We start from the raw sequence: 24,197 nt of genomic DNA on the forward strand, positions 1-24,197 counted from the left end.
ATAATATTTTTTAAATCCTCTTTCTAAAGAAGTCACAAAATTAAAAATTGATGATTAGTATAAAATTTTTTTTTTTTTTTCCAAGAGATAGCGTTTCGCCATGTTGGTCTCAAACTCCTTGGCCTCCCAAAGTGCTGGAATTATAGGCATGAGCCACCTTGCCTAGCCAATCTGTATAAATATAAATAGATTTATACATCAGTCAGCACTTTAAGCAAAGTTTTAAAAAATGATAGATTGGGGAAAATATTTTCAGTCCTACGTAACAAACCTTACAGATCAGTAAGAAAGATAAATAAATCTCATAGAAAAGTGAGCGAGGGATTTGAAAAAGGTATTTTTCAGAGGAAGAATCTTACAAACCATTAAACATGAAAAGAATCTTACAAACCATTAAACATGCCCATTAGGCTGCGCACAGTGGCTCACACCTATAATCGCAGCACTTTGGGAGGCTGAGGCGGGTAGATCACTTGAGTTCAGGAGTTTGAGACCAGCCTGGCTGACATGGTGAAACCCCATCTCTACTAAAAATACAAAAAATTAGCCGAGTGTGGTGGCAAGTGCCTATAATCTCAGCTACTAGGGAGTCTGAGGCAGGAGAATCACTTGAACCCAGGAGGTAGATAGAAGCTGCAGTAAGCCAAGATCACACCATTGCACTCCAGCGTGGGCAACAAGATTGAAACTACATCTCAAAAACAACAAAAAAAAAACCACACACACACACACAAAGAAAGGCATTAATAATTTTCATATGTAAATCAAACGCCGCATGTTCTCACTCATAAGCGGGTGTTGAACAATGAGAACACATGGACACAGGGAGGGGAGCACTACACACTGGTGTCTGTTGGAGGGAAATGGGGGAGGGACAGTGCGGGTTGGGGAGTTGGAGAGAGATAGCGTGAGGAGAAATGCCAGATATAGGTGAAGGGGAGGAAGGCAGCAAATCACACTGCCATGTGCGTACCCATGCAACTATCTTGCATGTTCTTCAAATGTACCCCAGAACCTAAAATGCAATAAAAAATAATAATTTTCATATGTAACCATAAACAATAATGAAAGCCAGGCAGAGTGGCTCATACCTATAATTCCAGCACTTTGGGAGGCCTAGCCAGGCGGATTGCTTGAGCCCATGAATTCAAGACTAGCCTGGGCAACATGGCAAGACCCCTGTCTCTACAAAAACTTAAAAAAAAAAATTGTTGGCACACACCTGTAGTCCCAGCTACTCAGGAGGATGAAGTGAGAGGATGGCTTTAGCCTGGGAAGTCAAAGCTGCAGTGAGCTATGATTACACCACTGCACTCCAGCCTAGGTGACAGAGTAAGACCCTGTTTCTAATAATAATTTTTATTGTTGTTACTGAAATACAAATTAAAATGGACACTTATTATTGCTCAACAGATTGGTATGAATTAAAATGATTGATAAAGATATAGAGGAAAAGGTCCCTTTTGAAAACTGCCTTCTTAAAAGACAGTTTGTAGTATATTCCAAAATTGAAGATATATATTTCCTTCAAGCCAGTAATTTTGCTTCTAGGTGTCTACACAGATGTGCACAGGTGTGTACATATATATATATATGTAAAAGATGTTTTATTACAGTAGTCTCTGTAATAGTAACAAACAAAATAGTCTAAATGTCTATCAAGAGGGAACTAAACTGAGATGGATAAAGGACTTTTAAGACAAAATATTGAGTGAAAAATAGCAAATTTCAGGACAATATGCAGTATGGTGCCATTTATGTAAAAATAAAAACTTTAGATGTATATGTAATATATCTATACTGATCTAGAAAACTTTCAAACTTTTAACACTGGTTACCTTTGGAGAGAATAATGGTATTTGGTGGAAAAGAAAAAGAAGAACTTTTACTTTGATATTCTTTCAATTTTTTAACAACAAAATGTATTCTTTATATTTACTTTAAATGTACACTTTAAGTTTTAAAGTTTAAACTTATTGTGTATGCCAATATGTGAAAACATTTTAAAGTTTAAGAATCTATAAATAGTTATCTGTGAATTAATTTGAAATCCCTGGAAGAACTGTTCCTTCAGTACTGACAAAGCAAATAGTTCAGGTTTATGCATTGCTGACGAAAACTTACAAGGTGCACAACATATTAGCAACCAGGAGCTATTTCAGTGAATGGTGTGATCAGAATAAATTGAGAGGCTGGAAGGTGAGAAACTGAAGAAAACAAATGCCAGCAATACTTTTTGGAACCTTCACTATAAAGGGAATCAGAGAAATGGGTTAGTAGCTGGCAAAGAAAATGGGGTCAAGAAGTTACGAGTATTTTTAAGATGTATGCATCTAGTACAGAAGGAATAGTTTATGAGGGAGGAAAGAGCAGTAACCACAAGAGCAAAACTGTTGAGCAGGTAAAACTTTATATACTCCCTTCTTATCTAATACATAAGGAGGGAGTGGCTTTAGATGATAGTCTGCACAGTTCACCCCTTATAACAGGAGGAAAGGTAGGTGTCTACAGATACAATTAAGTTTTTAGATTTGGTGGTGGAATGATAATTGCTTGTATATTACCTAGTACTCCAGGATTCCGTTTTTGTTGTTATTTTCACAGAAAATAGCTAACATATATGCAATTTATAAAACTCCACCCAGCTTAAGAACTTTTTGGTGTATTTTGTTACTGGGTGGGAAAAATCATAGCCCGATGTATGCAAATAGTCTACATAATGTTCTTGTTTGAAATATAATAAGTGAAAAAACAAAGCTCTTAACCCTATATTTCATATACTGTCATTCCTGTAAAAGCAATAACAAAAAGAATAGATGTTTATAAATATGTAGTGTATTTTTATAAATATATTTCTTTTTCCCATCTCAAAATACATTCTTTTGGCTAGGTACAGTGGCTCACACCTGTAATCGCAGCACTTTGGGAGGACAAGTAGGGCGGATCATTTCAGGACAGGAGTTTGAGACCAACCTGGCCAAGGTCTCTACTAAAAATTTGAAAAATTAGATGGGCATGGTGGTACACACCTATTATCCCGGCTACTCAGGAGGCTGCAACATGAGAATCGTTTGAACCTGGGAGATGGAGGTTGCAGTGAGCTGCGATCACAGCACTGCACTCCAGCCTGGCCAACAGAGTGAGACTCTCTCAATAAAAAAAAGAATGTATTTATTATTATTAGAAACAAATTTCTATCTGCATTTAGTCACACCACTAGCATGAAAATTAAGCTATTAATAGACAATTTGTAGTAAGGGAACAGAGTAGCTAAAGTTCAATTCAAGGAGAGAAACGTATTTCTCCTTATACCTTTTACATATTTTTAAATTACTTATTCAGAAAATTTTAAAAATTCTGAGCTATAGGTTTTTCCTCTTTGTTTCTTTCTACCAGTTATTTAATGAACTTGTTCAAGAGCAAGGTCCCAACCTAGATAGGACATCTGCCCATGTCAGTGGCATTAAAGAATTGGCACGTCGCTTTGCCCTTACATTTGGATTGGACCAGATTAAGACACGAGAAGCAGTTGCTACACTTCACAAGTGAGTGAGATAAACACTTTGTTATACGGACTCTGGTTTACTGGAATTTTAATGAAATAACTATTATTTGACCCATTTTTAAAGTGACAATTGGTAGACTTTTACAAGAACTTTGGAGATTATCTAGAGATTCTAAACTGGGAGGACGTTTTTAATTTGGAAAAACTTACTTAAATCACCCATTTGTTCATCTTATAAAGTATAGAAAGCAAAATTTGATAACATATTATCGTCTGGTCTGTCACTAAGAAAACAGTTGTGGGAGGCATGGGTTTTGAGAGATTACACAGGCTGGGTACTGTGGCTTGCACCTGTAATCCCAGAACTTTGGGGGAGCCCAAAGCAGGAGGATCGTTTGGGGCCAGGAATTCAAGACTAGCCTGGGCAATATAGTAAGACTCTGTCTCTACAAAAAATAAAAATGTGAACCAGGCATAGTGGCATGTGCCTGTAGCCCTAGCTACTTTGGAGGCTGAACCAGGAGGATCACTTGAGACTGGGAATTTGTGGTTATAGTGAGCTATGATTGTACCACTGCCCTCCAGCCTGGACAACAGAGACCTGTCTCTGAAAAAATAATTATTACAGAATTTTTTGTAAAGACTATACAAAACTGATTTGGGGTTCATTATTGTGAAAACAGAAGTAACAAAACCTTTAGTAAACTCATACAGCTTGGTACCATTACCAGCTCCAAGAAGCAAATATTCTGGCAATCTATTAATAATTATCTTTCCAGGGTATCTTGTTACCTCTAAGAAATTACACGTAGGGGCCAGGCACAGTAGCTCATGCCTGTAATCCCAGTACTTTGGAAGGCCAAGGGAGGCAAATTGCTTGAGCCCAGGAGGTTGAGACTAGCCTGGGCGACAGAGTGAAACCCCACCTCTACAAAAAAAAATGCAAAAATTACCCAGGTTTGGTGACACACACATGTACTCCCAGCTACTTGGGAGGCTGAGGTGGGAGAATCACATGAGCCTAGGAAGTTAAGGAAGTGAGCCATAATCGCACCACTGCACTCCAACCTGGGTGACATAGTGAGACCTTGTCTCAAAAACAAAAACAAATAAGGAACTTACCGTTGTTGCTCTGTAGCTATTTTTTGTATATTTTTCCCAGTTTACAGTTTCTTACTATAAATATATACAAATATGTCCTATATATTCACATTAGTTTATTATTTGAATTTGTCAGATTTTACTACCTTTTGTGATGATTTTACTACCTTCACAAATATTTATGTAATGTTAGCCAATTGAGAGAATACACTATCTGGAAAAATAAGTTGATATTTTCTTTTACTTCAGGGATGGCATAGAGTTTGCATTTAAATACCAAAATCAGAAGGGACAAGAGTATCCACCTCCTAATCTGGCTTTTCTTGAAGTACTAAGTGAATTTTCTTCCAAACTTCTTCGACAGGACAAAAAGACAGTGTAAGTTGCACATTACAAGAGAAATCGTTTTTATAATGATACTGTTGTAATTTTAATGTTTATTTTTTGAAAAATTTTTAATTATTTAGATATTACTTTTGATAATTTAAGCTCTGATAGTTTGTTTTAAGGAATTAGAATTTTCCTTCAAGCATTTATGTAGTAGTTGTTTTACTGCTTATCTTTTAGTACCCTAGAATCTGCAATATGAATTAAGCAGGTAGAAATGTTTTCTTATTGTGCAATTCAAAGATGTGTGAACATTGGTTTAACCATTGTGTAACTCTTCCTTCTTTCCTTTTTATATTAATTTTGTTTTAGTTTTTTTGTTTTTTTTTCTTGTTTGTTTTTTTTTTAGTTTTTTGGGGTTTTTTTCTTATTTTGTTGTTTTAGTTTTATATTCTATTTTACTTGACCTGTTTCAAAAGATTTTTTTTTTGTATTTGCTTTTTTTGATTATTGATAACTGAAAAAATGTATATGTAATTTCAAAAGAAAATCTTGATGGGATAAGTTTTATTTAAAACCAAACTAGAAAACTTTTCTAGGCTGGGCATGGTGGCTCACACCTCTAATCCCAGCACTTTGGGAGGGCAAGGTGGGTGGATCACCTGAGGTCAGGAATTCGAGACCAGCGGGGCAACATGGTGAAACCCCATCTCTACCAAAAATACAAAAAAATTAGCTGGGCATGGTGGTGCACACCTGTAGTCCCAGCTACTCAGGAGGCTGAGGCAGAATAATTGCTTGATCCTGGCAGGCAGAGGTTGCAGTGAGTAGAGATCGCGCTACTGCACTCCAGCCCAGGGGACAGAGTGAGACTCCGTCCACCCGCTCAAAAAAAAAACTTTTCTGTAGTATAATACTATAATGAATCCTAAGTTTTATAAACTGATAAGACAGAGAGTCCTATTTTATAATATTCTAACTGGGCGCAGTGGTTCACGCCTGTAATTCAACACTTTAGGAGGCTGAGGCAGGAGGACTGCTTGAGTCCAGGAGTTCAAGACCAACCCTAGCAACAAAGCAAGACCCCAATCTCTATTTAAAAAAAAAAAAAAATTAAAATTAGCCAGGTGTGGTGGTGTACACCTATAGTCCCAGCTACTTGGGAGGCTCAGGTGGGAGATCACCCCAATCTCTATTTAAAAAAACAAAATATTATAATTAGCCAGGTGTGGTGGTGTACACCTGTAGTCCCAGCTACTTGGGAGGCTCAGGTGGGAGATCACATGAGTCCAGAAGTGATTATCACTTGAGCCCAGGCTGTAGTGAGCTATGATTATGATCCTGCATGTCTCAATCAGTTAATTTAAAAATATATATATATTCTAAGTAAATAGAATTTTGACAGACAGTACTTATGTGATTATAAGTGATAGTTCTTTTTTTTTTTTTAATAAGTGATAGTTCTAAGTAAAGATGTTGATGTCCTTTTGATCAGAAAATATTTATTAAGCCCCTAGTATGGTCAGCTACTGTTGTAAACCTTATGCTCTAATGCAGGCGGGGCACAGCATAAACCAACGTGAAGATGGCCAGGCTCAGTGGTTCCCACCTGGAATCACAGCTACTCCCCGGAGGCTGAGTTGGGAGGATAGTTTGAGGGCAGGAGTTTGAGAGCAGCCTGGACAAAGTATCAAGACTCTGTCTCTAAAAAAAAACAAACAGGTAGACAAACGAGAGCTTCGGGAACTGAAATGGGGTTATATGATAGACAGAGACAGGTGTTGATTATTAGTGGGAGTGTTGCCTCCTTTTTTTTTTTTTATTTTTTTATTTTTTTATTTTTATTTTCATGTACCAAGAACCTATTTTTAGCTGAGCCTGTCTCATCAGTTTTTTTTTATAACAATATGCTAAATAAATAGAATTTTTGAGAGACAGTTAATACTTGTATGAATATAAGCGATAGTTCTAATTAAAGATATTGATATCATATTGATCACAAAATATTTATTAAGCCCCTAGTCTGGTCAGCTACTGTTACAAAGCTTATACTCTAATGCAGGGGGCACAAAATAAACAGGCAGTTGGCCTGGTTCATTGGTTCCCACCTGGAATCCCAGCTACTCTAGAGGCTAAGGTAGGAAGATTGTCTGAGGGCAGGAGTTTGAGAGCAGCTGGGCAAAATAGCTAGACTCTGTCTCTAAAAAAAACAAACAGGCAAACAAGAGAGTTTCAGACACTGAAATGGGGTAATATGATAGACAAATATAGGTGCTGAATATTAGTGGGAGTGGTTTGAAAACTTTTTCAGTATAGGCATTTACAGCTTATATATATTTTCCTCTGAACATTACCTTAGCTGTATCTTGTAAGTCTTGGAATGTTGCATTTCTTTTTTTATTCATCTCAAAGCATTCTTTTCATTTCACTTATTTCTTCTTTAACCTATTGATTATTCAGGAGTATTTTAATTTTTACGTATTTCTGAATTTCCAGATTTTCCTTCTCTTACTGATTTCTTCATTTCATGTGGTCAGAGATCATGTATTGTATTATTTTCATCCTTTTAAGTTTATTAAGGCTTGTTTTGTGGACCAACATATGGTCTTAGAGAATGTTCCATGTATATTTGAGAAAATATGTTGCCCTTCTGGTTTTGGTTGGAGCTTCTGTTCTGTAGATGTCTTTTCCATCTAGTTAGCTTATAGTTTTGTTTATACTACTTTTCAAGTCTTCTGTGTTCTTGTTAATCTTTTGCTTAATTGTCCTCCTATTCATTATTGCAAGTGGGATATTGAAATCCCCAGATGTTACTATTGAATTGTCTATTTATCCCTTCAGCTTTTGCTTCATTTATTTTGGGGCTTTTTTTTTTTCTTTGAGGACTTTCTTGTTAGGTGTATATACATTTTTTTTTTTTTTTGAGACAGAGTCTCACTCTGTTGCCCTGGCTGGAGTGTAGTGGTGCAGTCTCAAGCTCACTGCAACCTCCGCCTCCCACATTCCATTGATTCTCCAGCCTCCTGCATAGCTGGGACTATAAGCATGCACCACCATGTCCGGCTGATTTTGTATTTTTAGTAGAGACAGGGTTTCACCATGTTGGCCACGCTGGCCTCAAACTCCTGACCTCAGGTGATCTGCCTGCCTCAACCTCTCAAAGTGCTGGGATTACAGGCATGAGCCACCTTACCCAGCCTGTGTATACATTTTTAATTGTTACGTCTTCCTGACCAATTGAATCTTGTTCCAAAGTGTCATTCTCTGTCTCTAGACAATTTTGTGTCATGTTAGTATAATCACTCCAGCTTTATTTTGATTACTGTTTGCATGGTACACCTTTTTTTCCATCCTTTTACTTTCTGCCTTTGTATCTTTGAATCTAAAGTGTGTATCATGTAGACAGCAAATTGGATCATCTGTTTTTAAATTCAACGTGACATTCTCTACTACTATACTTTCTGTTTTTTAATATATGTCTCCTGGGCTTTTTTTTTTTTATTCTTTCTTTTTTACTGCCTTCTTTTATGTTAAACGTATGTTTTCTAGTGTAACATACTAATTCCTTTAATGAATCTTTAATCGTATTTTTTTTAGTTATTTTCCTAGTTGTTTTTCCAGGCCTTACAATATACATTTTATCAAAATTTACTGGTGGGGCACAGTGACTCACACCTGTAATCCCAGCACTTTGGGAGGCCGAGGTGGACAGATCACTTGAGGTCAGGAGTTCAAGACCAGCCTGGCCAACATGGTGAAACTCCATCTCTACTAACAATGCAAAAATTAGCTGGGTATGGTGGCACATGCCTGTAATCCGAGCTACTTGAGAGGCTGAGGTGTGAGAACTGCTTGCACCCCAGGTAGCAGAGGTTGCAGTGAACCAATATTGTGCCACTGTGCTCTAGCCTGGGTGATAAAGTGAGACTCCACCTCAACAAAACAAAATTTACCTGAGATTTATCCTGATTTATTCTAAGGAAATACAGAAACTTTAATTCTATATAAATCCATTTCCTTCCTCCCTTTTTTGGCTATTCTTGTTATACATAGTCCATCTATATATATTAGAAACCCAATAATAAATTGTTATACTTGAGATAATCTTTTATAGGCACTGAGAAAAGAAAGGAAAGCAAGTATGTATATAGAGTTTGTTATAATACTCTTCCTATTTACCATTTTTTGGTTCTCTTCATTTCTTCCTGTGGATTCGAATTGCCATCTGGTATCATTCCTATACTCAAGTACAGCTTCTCTTTCATTCACTTTTTTTGTGTTTATTGTCAAATATATTACATTTCTATGTTACTGACCCAACAATTCAGTAACATATATATTGTTTTATGTATTTGCTTTTTAAATCAGTTTAAATAATTATACTTTTATTACTACCACAAATTACCTTTACTGGCACTCTTTGTTTTTCACGTAAATTCAGATTACCCTATGGTGTCATTTTGCTTTCAGCTTGATGAACTTCCTTTAGTAGGCAGGTCTGATAGCAACAGATTCTCTTGGGTGGCTCATGCCTGTAAACCCAGCATTTTGGGAGGCTGAAGCAAGAAGATTTTGAGCCCCAGAGTTTGAGGTTACAGTGAGCAATGTAAGATTCTTGTTTGATAATTTTTTACTTTCAACACTTTGACCATGTCATCCCACTACCTTCTGGCCTCCATTGTGAGCCAGATGATGATAAGAGTAATCATTAATTTTATTGGATTTTCTTTGTATGTAATGAACTACTCTTCTTTTACTACTTTCATCATTTTCTTTTTATCCTTGGCTTTCGGCATTTTTCCTATGATGAATCCATTCTCTTTGCATTTATCCTATTTAGAGTTCGTTGAACTTTTTGGATGTGTAAATTATGTTTTTCATCAAATTGGGCAAGCTGGGAGTTTTTTGGGGGTTTGTTTTGTTTTGTTTTTTGAGATGGAGTCTTGTTCTGTCGCCCTGGGTGGAGTGCAGTGGCACAATCTTTGCTCACTATAAGTTCCACCTCCCAGGTTCAAGTGATTCTTCTGCCTCAGCCTCCCAAGTAACTGGGGCTACAGGTGCATGTAACCACGCCCAGCTAATTTTTGTATTTTTAGTAAAAAGGGGATTTCACCATACTGGCCAGGCTGGTCTCAAACTCCTGACTTCGTGATCTACCTGCCTCAGCCTCCCAGAGTTCTGGGATTACAGGCGTGAGCCACCATGCCTGGCCAAATTGGGCACGTTTTTAGCTATTATTTCTCCTGAATTTTTCTGCTTTTTCCTCTGCTATCTTGATCTTGGTTACTCCCATTACACATATGTCAGTATATTTAATGATATCCCGTACTGCTCTCAGGCTCTGTTTATTTTTTTCTCTTTTTTCTTTTTTTTTTGAGACAGAGTTTCATTCTTGTTGCCAGGCTGGAGTGCAATGGCATGATCTTGGCTCACTGCAACCTCCACCTCCCAAGTTCAAGCGATTCTCTTGCCTTAGCCTCCCAAGTAGCTGGGATCACAGGTGTCTGCCACCATGCCCAGCTAATTTTTTTTGTATTTTTTGTAGAGACGGGGTTTCACCATGTTGGCCAGGCAGGTCTCAAACTCCTAACCTCAGGTAATCCACCCACCTCAGCTTCCCAAAGTGCTGGGATTACAGGAGTGAGCCACTGTACCCAGCCTTCTGTTAATTTTTCTTTATTCTTTTTTCTTTCCCTTCTTCACATGGCATCTTGATATATCTTCAAGTGTGGTGTTTCTTGCTTTTGTAAGTTCAGATCTACTGTTGAGCCCTATAGTAATTTTTAAATTTTTATTATACTTTCAACCGCATAATTTCCATTTGGTTCTTTTTTTTATTCATATTCTTTATTTCATGAGAGATACTGTCATCATACCCACTTTTAATTAGATATGATTTTCTTTAGTTCTTTGAATATACGATGCTCCTGGATTTAAGATGTGGTTATATCCTAATAAACCTCATCATAAGTTGAAAATATTGTAAGTCAAAAATGCATTTAATACACCTAATCTACCAAAAATCACAGAATAATACAGCCTACCTTTAAGTGCAGGATACTTACATTAGCCTATAGTTTGACAGTATCATCTAACACAAAGCCTGTTTTATAATGAAATGTCAAATATCTTATGAAATTTGTTGACTACTATACTAAAAGTACAAAACAGAATGGTTGCATGGGTACTCACCATTAATGTACACAGCTAAAAGCACTAACATAAAGTAAAAAAAAAAAAAAAAAAAAAACTACAAATCAAACCATTGTAAGTTGGGGACTTTCTATTTATAATCATTGCTTCGAAATCTTTGTGGGCCACGTTGCTGCTGCTTGCTCTATTTTCAGTGTATCCACCACATTTTCCTATTTCTTTGTATGTCTCATAATTTTTTCTGAAAAACTGGACATTTAGCCAGGCGCTATGGCTCACACCCTGTAGTCTCAGCACTTTGGGAGGCCGAGGGGGACCAGTCACTTGAGCTCACGAGTTCAAGATCAGCCTGGGTAACATGGCAAAATCCTGTCTCTACAAAAATACAAAAATTAGCTGGGCATGGTGGTATGTGGAGGCTGAGGTGGGAGGATGACTTGAGCCTGGGAGGTAGAGGTTGCAGTGAGCCAAGATTGCATCACTGCACTCCAGCCTGGGTGACAGAGTGAGACCTTGTCCTAAGGAGAAAAAAAAAAAAAAAAAAAAAAAAAATATATATATATATATACACACACACACACACACACACACACACACACACATATAGCAAAAATGATATATTATGAAATATCTACTGTTTGCTAATTATCTGCCCTCTAGAGGTTGATATTATTATTTTGTTGCTCATTTATTTGTTTAGTTCCTTGGATGAACAAACTCTGAAATCTATTTTCTCTGCCTTGTGCAGCCTCTGATGTCTTCGCTCAGATCCTTTTTCCTTGGTTTTTATCATTTGTTTTGGCTACTGAGGGGGTCACTCTTGGGTTAGCATAAGCCACTTACTGATCAGAGGTTCTGCTTAAGCCCCTTAGTCAGTTAGGTTTAACCTTTACCGTTAGATGTATGTATGGCTTGCAAGCTACTTTCATAATTCAGGGTATTTACTTTTTTGACCCACATTTTAGGCCAAGGACTAGCAGCTTGGAAGATACTTCTCTGATTGTTCCTGAGAAGGGCAGCCTTGGGTGTTCACAGTCTTCAGACAACCAGGAAAGCACATTATTTTATTTTAAGCCTGGCTTCCTAGGAGTTGCTCCCTGGATAAGAATAGCTTTTTGTTTAGCCACTGTTTGATGAGAGGTTGTGTTTAAACCACTTTTGCCAGTGAAGCTTCCTCCCTATGTTGATAGATCTGTGTGTGGCTTGGGGAATGCTTTCAAGTCTGCCTCATTCATTCCCTTGCCTTGTTTGCCCATGAGTGAATGCAGCTTAGGATATGTGCATAGCTTTCCCAACTCCCAAAAAATTAAACTTTTTTTATTTTATTTTTTTAACCTGTTCCAAATATGCTTAATGGATAAACAGATAAGTTCACAAAATTTGAAACCTATAAACAAAAGAAACTTTAAGCGCAGCAATTCCTTAAGCAGATCAATAACAATAAAATATTATCTTTCTTTCATATAAGAAGAAACATATGAAATGCCAAGTTAGCTCAGCAACCTATTAATAACCATCAAAGATTGGTGATAAAGCATTCTTTCAGTGCTGAGATATAGATATGTAGATATAGATACATATGCACAGTGGAGGATTTGGTAGGCTGTATTCAGATGAATCAAAGGGAGCTGCTGAAATGAAGAATCACTTTGTTTTTAAAGCTTTTTTCCTTCCTTTTAAAAAATAATATATATTTAAGGAGTATTTATGCTGTTTCAATACACATATATGTTATAAAATGATTACTACAGTCAGTTAGTTAACATGTCCAACTCCCAGGATTGACTGTGACTCTAGGAAGATTCTTCTTGGCTGTCTCTTTCTCTGGTTTTCTCTTGAACTTCCGGCTGCTTTGCTCTGTCATTTGTTGCTGCTAGTGTCAAAGAACTACCAGCACCCTCTCATTTGCACTCCATCAAGATCTCTGTTGTCAACACCCTTAAGAAAGGAATTTTCTGCATTTCATTCCAAATAAAGTCATCACCACCCCTTTCCTCCTCACTCCTCTCTCCAGCTGCAGAGTTTCTTCTTTATAGTCAGCCTCAGCTACCAGGCAGAACTTGAACTTTTATGCCACTGAAATGGGGAGGAGGGCAGAATAGGATGGGATGGGACAGCGTCCCTCTTCTCCCAGAATAAGATCTCTGGCTCTTTGAGCAAGGTAGAGGGTGGATAACTCCTGGTTCTCCGCTTGCCCTAGGTATGGAATCTCTCAACAGGGAGTTCGAGGTGGGACATTCAGGGCCCCAGTGTTCTCAGCCTGCTGTGCCCAGGGTATGTTTTACCCCAGGAATGGAGGCTAGGTGGGATAAAAGGAGCTTCGTTTTTCCTGGTTGCTGTTCAGAATAGAATTTACACAACACAGGGCTGGGAGGTGATGAGAAATGCAAATGGTATGCTTCTTTGTTTCAGGGTAGCCTGAGAACTAGAGAGAGAGGGAACCCCCATCTTCTTGGCCACCTGCCTGGACTAGATAGAGTTTCTAAAACACAGAGCTGTAGTGCCAGGGAGGAGGAAACAAGGGAAAGGAACAGGTTGTAGATCAAATGCTACAAACTTCTGTGTTCTTACCAAAATGTATTAGTTTTTTGTTTGTTTTTTGAGACAGAGTCTTCCTCTGTTGCCCAGGCTGGAGTGCAGTGGCACCATCTCATCTCACTGCAACCTCTGCCTCCCAGGTTCAAGCGATTCTCCTGCCTCAGCCTCGTGAGTAGCTGAGATTACAAGCATGTGCCACCATACCCAGCTAATTTTTTTGTAGAGATGGGGTTTCACCATGTTGGCAGGTTGGTCTTGAACTCCTGACCTCGTCATCCAACCGCCTTGGCCTCCCAAAGTGCTGGGATTACAGGTGTGAGCCACCGCACCTGGCCAAATTTTCTTGAATAAATTTTTCTCCATTTGCTGTATGCCCTTAAGACAATTTGCAGAGACTTTAAATTATTGTATTTTATAGTTTTTATCAGTTAAAATGTTGTTTTGCTGGAAAGAGGGTACGCCAGCCTCCTTACTCCACCATCTTAGAAATCCTGCTTGGCTTGAACACTTTATAAGAAAACTCAATAATCCTTTTGAGCTAAACTTCGATTTTTTTTTAACATTGATGTTTAAAAGCACAGGAAGAATATAGGAAAGACCATACATATATACACACCTTTAGGTAATACACTCTCTTGCTTTTAAGTATCCCAGGAATTTGTGAAGCAAAACCTTAACTTCTCAGTCCCCCTCTTTCCAAAGGTGACCATTGTTAATAGTTTAATTATGTGTCCTTAGGTATTCTTCAGAACCTGCAGAAAGAGAGCCTCAGATTAAGAAAAAGTAAGTGATATGTGATCTGCTTCCATGAAAATCACTGGTATTTTTATTGTGTTTCTAGCCATTCATACTTAGAGAAATTCCTTACCGAGCAGATGATGGAAAGGAGGGAAGATGTATGGCTTCCACTCATCTCCTATAGAAATTCATTAGTCACTGGGGGTGAAGATGATAGAATGTCTGTGAACAGTGGAAGCAGTAGCAGCAAAACTTCATCAGTAAGGAATAAGAAAGGACGACCCCCACTTCATAAAAAAAGAGTAGAAGGTAAGTCTGCCTTTATATTGTGAGACAAACAATTTGTCTGGTTTTATAAAGTAGCAAATAATCTGTTGAAGCAAGGTAATAGTATTAGGCACATGATTTCTTTGTATATTTGATTCACACTGAGATGTTAAGGCAAAAAGATTGGAATAGACAAAGTAAGACAGAAAAGGGTCAAGGAAAAAGAAGTTGAAGAAGCATGGAGCATAAAGGAGGACAGAGCAAGAGGAAACAATTAGCTAGGTCTATAAAGTCAATCCCCATAGTCACAATGCTATTGCATTAAAATTCTTCCTAACATAGGTGAGATACAGATAATGTGAGGGTAGATTTCTGCAGCAAATTGAATATACCACCAGAATAGTTTTCCAGTTTACCACTTGGTTGGAACAGTAAGACAGTGATGGCCTCCAGGTTTGGTGCCTCACACCTGTAATCCCAGTTACTTGGGAGGCTGAGGCAGGAGGATCAGGAAGTTGAGGCTGGAAATTTGAGACCAGCCTGGGAAACATAGCGAGACTCCCACCTCTAAGAAAAATTTTGTTAAAAATTGGTGGCATGCAGCTGTAGTCCCAGCTACTTGGGAAGCTGAGGTAGGAGAATCACTTGAGCCCAGAAGTTTGAGGTTGCAGTGAGCTATGATCATGCCACTGCACTCCAGCCTGGGTGATAGAGCGAGACTCCCATCATTTAATCTTTTTTTTTTTTGAGATGGAGTCTCGCTCTGTCACCAGGCTGGAGTTCAGTGGCACGATCTCATCTCACTGCAACCTCTGCTTCCCAGGTTCAAGCAATTATCCTGCCTCAGCCTCCCGAGTAGCTGGGACTACAGGCGCGTACCACCACACCCAGCTAATTTTTGTATTTTTAAAGACAGGGTTTCACCATGTTGGCCAGGATGATTTCAATCTCTTGACCTCATGATCTGCCCACCTCGGCCTCTCAAAGTGTTGGGGTTACAGGCGTGAGCCACTATGCCCAGCCAGCCCATTATTTAATTTATTTATAAAGGCAGTAATGGCTAAATCTGGTTTTATAAGCCTCTTGGACTCTGGGGAATGGGAAGTTAAAGTGTCATGAAAATCTGATCAATAGTAGGTATTCCTATATCTAAAAAAAACTAAAAATTGCTCTGTTAAAACAAAGCATTCCTATTAAAATTACTGAGAAGCCTCAAAGAAAAAATGCTTATTTTCTCAAATAATCTTCCCCTTTCTCCATGCTTCTAATAAATTTTCTCTAAACCAAGTGGAGGGCTGTGATCTGAGTTCTCTCTCTTGTTCTTTTTATAACTTCTTCTCTTTTAGCATCTTACCTGTGCTGCCTAAAAAAATTACTCACTAAAGGTTTGGCTAAAATCTGTGGCAAATTAATTCGAATTTAAATCTAATGATTCTTTTCATTATTGGGGAGACAGTATTGACTACTGATGATCCCATAAATTATAACATCAGAGTTCCAAAATGCATACCTAGCCTTCTCATTATCAGCTATGTGACCTTTGAGTATATTACTTAACCTCTCTAAGTTTCAATCATTGATCAAATGAAGGATGAGCAGAGTATTTCTCATGTCAGTTACTCTGTGAATATTAAATGAGATACTACAAATAAACCATTTAGTACATACAAAGTACTAATAAGCACAGTGCTTGGCACATAGATAGCATTCAATAAATTATCCAAATGTTACCATTGTATAGTAATGCCTCATATATAGCATCAGTCAGTAAACTAGGCAGCATCTATATTTCTTTTCTTTTTTTAACTTCTAGTTCATAGGAAACAACTGTATTTCAAAAGGAATAAAAGAATATAAATGTTACTGTTAAGTTTAATAAAATCTCGCCAAAGTTTAAGATTTCCTTTCAAATTACAGGTTTGGGACTTAAAAGTTTTTTTGTTTTTTTTTGTTTGTTTGTTTGTTTTTTTATACGAAGTCTCGCTCTTGTCCCCCAGGCTGGAGTGCAATGGCGCAAGTTCAAGTAATTGCCTCCTGGGTTCAAACAATTCTCCTGCCTCAGCCTCCTAAAGTGTTAGGATTAGAGGCATGAGCCACCGCACCCGGCCTTCAAAGTCTTTTTTAAAAGTCCAGAGAAAGAAAATGTAAAATCTTGTCTTTGTAATATTGGAGCCTGGACTTTTCTCTAAAGGATGACTACAGGCATTTTCCCTATTTTTATAAGATGGGGGTCTCCTCCCTCTTGTTTCCCATGCTGTAGTGCAATGGCCTGATCTTGGCTCACTGCAACCTCCGCCTCCCAGGTTCAAGTTACTCTTCTGCCTCAGACTCCCTAGTAGCTGGGATCACAGGCACCCACCACCACACTCAGCTAATATTTGCATTTTTAGTAGAGACAGGGGTTCGCCATCTTGGCCAGGCTGGTCTCGAACTCCTGACCTCAAGTGATCCACTTACTTTGGCTTCTCAAAGTGCTGAGATTATAGGCTTGACCCACTACACCTGGCGTTTTTTTGTTTTGTTTTGTTTTAGAGAGACAGGATCTCACTCTGTCGCCAAGGCTGGAGTGTTTTCCAGCTGCAGGCTCCCTGGCTTAAGCAATTCTCCCACCTCAGCCCCCAACTAGCTGGGACTATAGGCGTGCACCACCACACCTGGATAATTTTTGTATTTTTTGTAGAGACAGGGTTTCAGCCTAGGTTTCACATGTTACCTAGGCTGGTCTTGAACTCCTGGACTCAAGTGATCCACATGCCTCAGCCTCCCAGAGTGTTAGGATTACAGGCATGAGACACCGTGCCTGGCCGTTCTTCAGTGTAATTTTTTTTTTTTTTTTTTTTTTTTTTTTTTNTTTAATAGAGACAGGGTTTCACCATGTTGGCCAGGTTGGTCTTGAACTGCTGACCTCAGGTAATCCACCCGCCTCGGCCTCCCAGGGTGCTGGGATTACAAGCGTGAGCCACCACGCCCAGCCTTGAATGTAATATTCTTATTAGCCAACATTCATCAAATCTTTGCTATGTACTAGGAACACGTTTTAACATCGGTTATATCACTTAATCATTTATTTGACTAATATTTGTAAAGCACTTAGGTCGTCTCTGACACATAGTGAATGACACGTAAGTATATAAATGTCTTATAAGTCAATGCTATTATCTAAATTTTTGACAAAAGAAACCAAAGCTTAGATAATTTAAATAGCCATAATGTTCACTAATGGTGCAGTCAATATCATTTTCAAGATTAAGAGAAGCTTATGTGGACTAGATAACTTAATTTATTTAAATTACAAAAAAGAAAAAACTTCTTTGTCATTTGAGATTTACAAAATGATTAAGATGGGTTGCATTGCAGAACCCTTAGGCTGCAGAGTTTCATCCTTCAGAGATGGAAATGAGAAAGTATTACAAGAAATATTTTCATTGAGGAATCTCCAAAGGATTAGAAGCATCTGTTTAAGATGAGTGAGTTCTTCCTGGAGTTATCCATTCATTCAGTAAGATTCTGCCAAGTGCCTTCCTAAGAATTGTGCTAGTTGCTACAGATTAGGTATTAATCTGCTGTGAGTGCAGATAGGAAGCGAGAGAACAGAAACAGGCTGTTTGATTTCACCATGGTCAATGCTCTGATGCACCAAACACAGGTGGTTCTGGGAACATACAGACAGTGACTAAACTTTTCATGAATACAGGAAAATTTTTCTGGAAAAGATGACGTAGTAGACAGCTGACAGATGAGTTTACCAGGTTCAGAACCTAAGTGATGATAATCTTTTTATCATAAAATTTTAAGTGTCATAGAAAATAAAAGTTTTGAATTAAATGTTGAATGAAGTGTTATGAATAGATGATGAAACATGTCTTTGTTAACTCAGAAGAGATTCCGTAGTGAGCTTCAGATTAGAGGAATTAAGTTAACCAGACAATGGGTATTTCCAAGCACAGAAAAGCCAATCTAGAATGTACATATGTGTCTAACAAAATATCAGAAACCTGAGAAATAGGATGCTCGATGGCAAAGGAGGAACCTAACACACACATCTCTGAGACTTAAGGAGAGGAAAAGCAATGGGATTCATACTATATATTGTGATTAAAATTCTTGAGAAGGAAAACCAAAGCAGTGATACTTTTTAAGAAGCCTTATCATATTTAGAATAATTTAGAATGTTTGTAGAAACTTGGCCGAGGATAGTAGCTCATGCCTTTAATCCCAGCACTTTGGGAGATGGGTGGATTGCTTTGAGCTCAGGAGTTTGAGATCAACCTAGGCAACACAGCAAAACCCCATCTTAAAAAAAAAAAAAAAAAAAAAAAATTTTAGGTAATATTTTATCAGGATAGTTTGTGAATAATGCTTTAATCTGCTCAAATCTTTATAAACCATCTTCACCTGGGTGCAGCGGTGCACGCTTGTAATGCCAGCACTTGTGGGAGGCGAAGTCAGGTGGATCACCTGAGGTCAGGAGTTTGAGACCAGCCTGGCCAACATGATGAAACCCCATCTCTACTAAAAATACAAAAATGAGCTGGGTGTGGTGGTTGGTGCCTGTAATCCCAGCTGCTTGAGAGGCTAAGTCAGTAGAATCACTTGAACCCAGAGGCAGAGGTTGCAGTGAGCTGAGATCTCACCACTGCACTCCAGCCTGGGCAACAGAGCAAGATTCTATCTTAAAAAAATATATTTTTAAAGAATGGTAAATGGGAATTGGGTAGGGGTAATCAGGGAAGGCTTCTCTGAAAGACATAGAGGCATGAAAATGGTATACCTCTCAACCCATCTCCACATGTATAACTTGGCAAAAAGTTATTGATCATTGTCCAGTTGTGTCAAGGGATTTGCTTATTTCTCCACAAAAGCCAATCAGACTTTAATTGCTGCTGACTGGAACCCCTTCCAGGCCCAGGAAATAGGCCTTTTGTTGCTTCAGCAAAGAAAAGCAGGAGAGGTCTCCGGCTGGCTGCAATCTTCCTCTAGGATGAATGAATCTTTAGAGATGGAGGGACTTACAGAGATGATGATGTGATGATAGCTAACATTCAGTGGTTACATACATTACCTCATTTAGTCCCTACAACTTTGTGAGATTAGGTAATGAAGTCCCCATTGTATATATGAGAAAACTCAACTTTGGAAGTTTAATGACTTATACAAAGTCATATAAATAAGTGGTGGAACTGGGATTTAAAATAGGCAGTTCTAATTGCAGAGCCACACTCTTCACAACTCTGTAACTGTCACCAGAGTTCACTCTACCCACGACATTCTGTGACCCTAACTGGAATTTTACAGATGAGAGTCTGGATAACACATGGCTAAACAGGACTGACACCATGATTCAGACACCTGGCCCCCTGCCAGCACCACAGCTCACATCTACTGTACTTCGGGAGAACAGCCGGCCCATGGGAGAGCAAATTCAAGAGCCCGAGTCTGAACATGGTTCTGAACCAGACTTTTTACACAAGTAAGTAGCAAAAATTAGTCTTCTTGGCAAAAAAAATATATATATTTAAAGAAAGTAAAACTATTTAATAAAAACTTTATTTGTTCATGAGAACATATTACTGGTCACTTAATTCATGAGAAATGAAGCCACAAACAAAGGGTAAGCACTTTATATGAGAAGAACTATAAAAAGTCTGCAAACATTGTTGGGGATATCAGTTCCTGGAAGTTCACAGATCTTTAAATGTATGGTGTCTTACTAAGTGCTAATTTTAGTTTGAATGCGCATTTTCATTGGACAGGTCTGTTTCTTCTCAGGGACTTGCCCAGAAGATAATGCAGGTTACTTCCTTGAAAACCTATAAGAGCTTATGACTGTATTACCTTTATCATCCATTTAATTAATATTTTGTTTTGTTACATTTATATTTTAAACTCAAACTTCTCATGGATTAAGAATTTTTAAAATCTAACTTGATAAATTCTGAGAATAGTTGCCCTCAAAAAGAGAATCAAGGTCTTACTTTTCTCAATGCTTGAAATTAAAATGTTTTCTAGTACACAGAAAATTGTAGAGAAGGCAGAGAGTGATGGTGTGTTTTGCTTATAGAAATCTTAACTTATTGTTGTTTTCCATCCAACTTTGAAATTCTCTGAGATCCTCGTGTTTCTGTGTATAGTGAGGTAATGCTGTGAATTACTCTGATGGATAAGAGGAAGAACTCTTACTTGAACAAATTTAGTTAGCCTGAAAATAGAGACAGTGTTAGAAGTATCAAATCCTGGGTTTTCGTAAGGCCCCTTTGCTCTGAAGGATCAGCCTTCAAACCCAAGAGGATACTCACTGTCCGCCATGGTACAACTGGGCATTCTTGTGCTGCTGAGTGTCCTAGAAGGTGGTTTGCCTTATGGCCAGCATCCCTAGATGGGTTACCTAACCAGTATCCTCACCCCTTTTCCTACAAGGTGAGTTTCTCCTTGTTTTAGCAGCCTGCCTTGCCTCTCTGACCTTACCATTTGTCAGTCCCAGTGGCCATGGTCTGCCTTATTTTCCCTGTTCCAGGTTTATAGGTTTTAGTACCACATGATATAAAGACAGTTACTTAGACACAACTTCATGTGGCAGTTTGTATTAGCTAAAAAATCACTGAAGTTCACATCCTATAAAATTCCTGGCTGGACATGGTGGCTCTCACCTTTAATCCCAGCACTTTGGGAGGCTGAGGCGTGTGATAACTTGAGTTCAGGAGTTCGAGACCAACCTGGGCAACATGGTAAAACCCCATCTCTGCAAAAATATACAAAAATTAGCCAGGCATATGCCTGTGATCCCAACTACTCAGAAGGCTAAGGAATAAGAATTGCTTGCACTCAGGAGGTAGAGGTTGCAGTGAGCCAAAATTGCACCACTGCACCCCAGCGTGGGTGACATAGTGAGACTGTCTCAACAACAAAAAAAGAAAATTAGCCAGGCGTGGTGCCACATGCCTGTGGTCTCAGCTACTCGGGAGGCTGAGGTGCAAGGATCACTGGATCCTGAGAGGCAGAGGTTATAGTGAGCTGAGATCGTACCACTGCATTCCAGCCTAGGTGACAGAGTGAGACCCTGTCTTTAAAAAAAAAAAAAAAAAAAATTCCTAAGAGGCATGTTGACGCACATTTCCATGTGACAGTAAGTTTTAGAATACAAGTAGAGATTTGACTCCATAAAGACTGAGAAAAGATGCTATATTCTTCCTTGCTGAATTCTGGAGAGCTTCAGCTGCCAGACCAACATAATTTCTGTTAGTTAGGGGTCTGCCATCCAGCTAGGTACACCTGTGAGTGGGGCAGCAGCCCAAGACAGAGGTCTGAGAACCCTTGTTTGGCAGAGATTTGGGGAACAAGGTCGATAGTTTAAGCATCTAACCATTAGCCTCAGCCAGCTTCTTTTGGAGACTTATGGCTATCTTTGGGCAACTTACTGCCTTTTTTATAAAAAGGCACCAGAATAAATCCAGCTAATTTCTCCTACATGGGATTAAGTGAACCTACCTTGGCTTTCTCAGCATGGAAGCTCATTAGCTAAATTCATCATCTGCTGCTACAAAATTAATAGCATCCTCTTTTAGTCCTCAGATGCAGATCTCTTGGTTAGGCCAGCCGAAGTTAGAAGACTTAAATCGGAAGGACAGAACAGGAATGAACTACATGAAAGTGAGAACTGGAGTGAGGCATGCTGTGTAAGTGTTACATTGAGTATCACAAGAACCTAACAACTATGTGATGCCCATTATTTTGTGAAATGACTTAGGTATCTTTGATGTTTGGTCTTAGGAGTTAAAATTACAATTCTTGTTATGCTATGCAGCATAGGATAGGAAGGGAGGGCAATGGGTTCTTAATACTTTCAGCATTTAAATCCTAGCTCTGCCCCTTGGCAGCTGCATGGCCATGGGCACGCTCTAAAACATCTGTGCTGGCTGGACATGGTGTCTCACACCTGTAATCGCAGCACTTTGGGAGGCCAAGGTGGGCAGATAACTTGAGGTGAGGAGTTCAAGACCAGCCTGGCCAACATAGTGAAACCCCATCTCTACTAAAAGTACAAAAATTAGCCAGGCATGGTGGCGGGCACCCAAATCCAAGGTACTCGGGGCTGAGGAAGGAGAATTGCGTAAACCCAGGCAGACGTTGCAGTGAAGTTAGATTGCACCACTGCACTCCAACCTGGGTGACAGAGCGAGACTCTGTCTCAAAAAATAACAAAAAACAAAGTTTCCTCATTTGTAAAATTAGTATGATAATAGTACCAATAAGAATTTTAGAGGAATTGACACATAGCTAAATAAATGTTAACAACCATTGTTAATTCAATCTAAAATTGTACTTCCATTTGATGTGTGAGATGAAATCTTGAATGAACCAAAGGAATGATTCTAAATTGTCTTGGGGTTCAGTATAATAATTTGTGTAGTCTGCAGGTCATGATTAGAAGGTATACTTCAGTTGGTTAGAAGAGCTAATCTGAGAAACAGCCAGGCCTCCAAATGGTGGAGTCTGATTAGCTTTCTGACTATACCTTTTTCTTATTAGTCGGGGTCTAATGGAGGAAGATGCTGAGCCCATCTTTGAAGATGTGATGATGTCATCCCGAAGCCAGTTAGAAGATATGAATGAAGAATTTGAGGACACCATGGTTATCGATCTGGTAGAGAAATTACATTTTTCTTTTGTTAAAATATGTGGGGGCATTGGTGTAAGGTGATCCTCTTAGGCCAAGCACGGTGGCTCACACCTACAATCCCAGCACTTTGGGAGGCCAAGGCGGGTGGATCACCTGAGGTTGGGAGTTTGAGACCAGCCTGACCAACATGGAGAAAACCCATCTCTACTAAAAATACAGAATTAGCAGGCCGGGCGCGGTGGCTCACGCCTGTAATCCCAGCACTTTGGGAGGCCAAGGCGGGTGGATCACGAGGTCAAGAGATCGAGACCAGGATGGTCAACATGGTGAAACCCCGTCTCTACTTAAAATACAAAAAAAAAATTAGCTGGGCATGGTGGCGCGTGCCTGTAATCCCAGCTACTCAGGAGGCTGAGGCAGGAGAATTGCCTGAACCCAGGAGGCGGAGGTTGCGGTGAGCCGAGACCGCGCCATTGCACTCCAGCCTGGGTAACAAGAGTGAAACTCCGTCTCAAAAAAAAAAAAAAAAAAAAAAAAAAAAAAAATAGGGGGGCAGGGGGGCAAACCCCTGTAATTCCAGCTACTCGGGAGGCTGAGGCAGGAGAATAGCTTGAACCCAGCGGGCAGAGGGTTGCGTAAGTCGAGATCGTGCCATTACATTTCAGCCTGGGCAACAAGACCAAAACTCAGTCTCAAAAAAAAAAAAAAAATCCTCTTACTCTCAGAATTCTGGGAGGAAGGGTGAGATGAGGAGGAGGTAACATTGACCAAAACAGTGGGCATTTGGATGAGCTTGGATGTTTTTCAAGCCTGCTTTCAAAGCAGTCATATTTTGAATTCTGGCAATAACAGAAACTGGTTCTTTCTTTTTACCTTCTTAGAAGAGAACTCATACCAGATCTCCGTCTCAGCACAGCATGTATATCTGGCCTCTTGTGCTTTAAATTTGAG

General features: G+C 39.0%; 1 protein-coding gene across 1 annotated transcript in view; it reads left to right on the plus strand.

Annotated features, from left to right (window-relative positions):
- The window catches only part of STAG1 (stromal antigen 1), a 410,571-nt gene that overhangs the window by 382,699 nt on the left and 3,675 nt on the right, over positions 1 to 24,197 (plus strand). Inside the window, exons 27-32 of the mRNA XM_017528196.1 lie at positions 3,271 to 3,545; positions 4,856 to 4,984; positions 14,466 to 14,671; positions 19,925 to 20,099; positions 22,192 to 22,302; positions 23,156 to 23,270. Coding sequence (XP_017383685.1) covers positions 3,271 to 3,545; positions 4,856 to 4,984; positions 14,466 to 14,671; positions 19,925 to 20,099; positions 22,192 to 22,302; positions 23,156 to 23,270 — 1,011 coding nt within the window. The remainder of the gene's footprint in view (positions 1 to 3,270; positions 3,546 to 4,855; positions 4,985 to 14,465; positions 14,672 to 19,924; positions 20,100 to 22,191; positions 22,303 to 23,155; positions 23,271 to 24,197) is intronic.

Source organism: Cebus imitator, unplaced genomic scaffold (assembly GCF_001604975.1).
Source record: "Cebus imitator isolate Cc_AM_T3 unplaced genomic scaffold, Cebus_imitator-1.0 Scaffold53, whole genome shotgun sequence".
NCBI lineage: Eukaryota > Metazoa > Chordata > Mammalia > Primates > Cebidae > Cebus > Cebus imitator.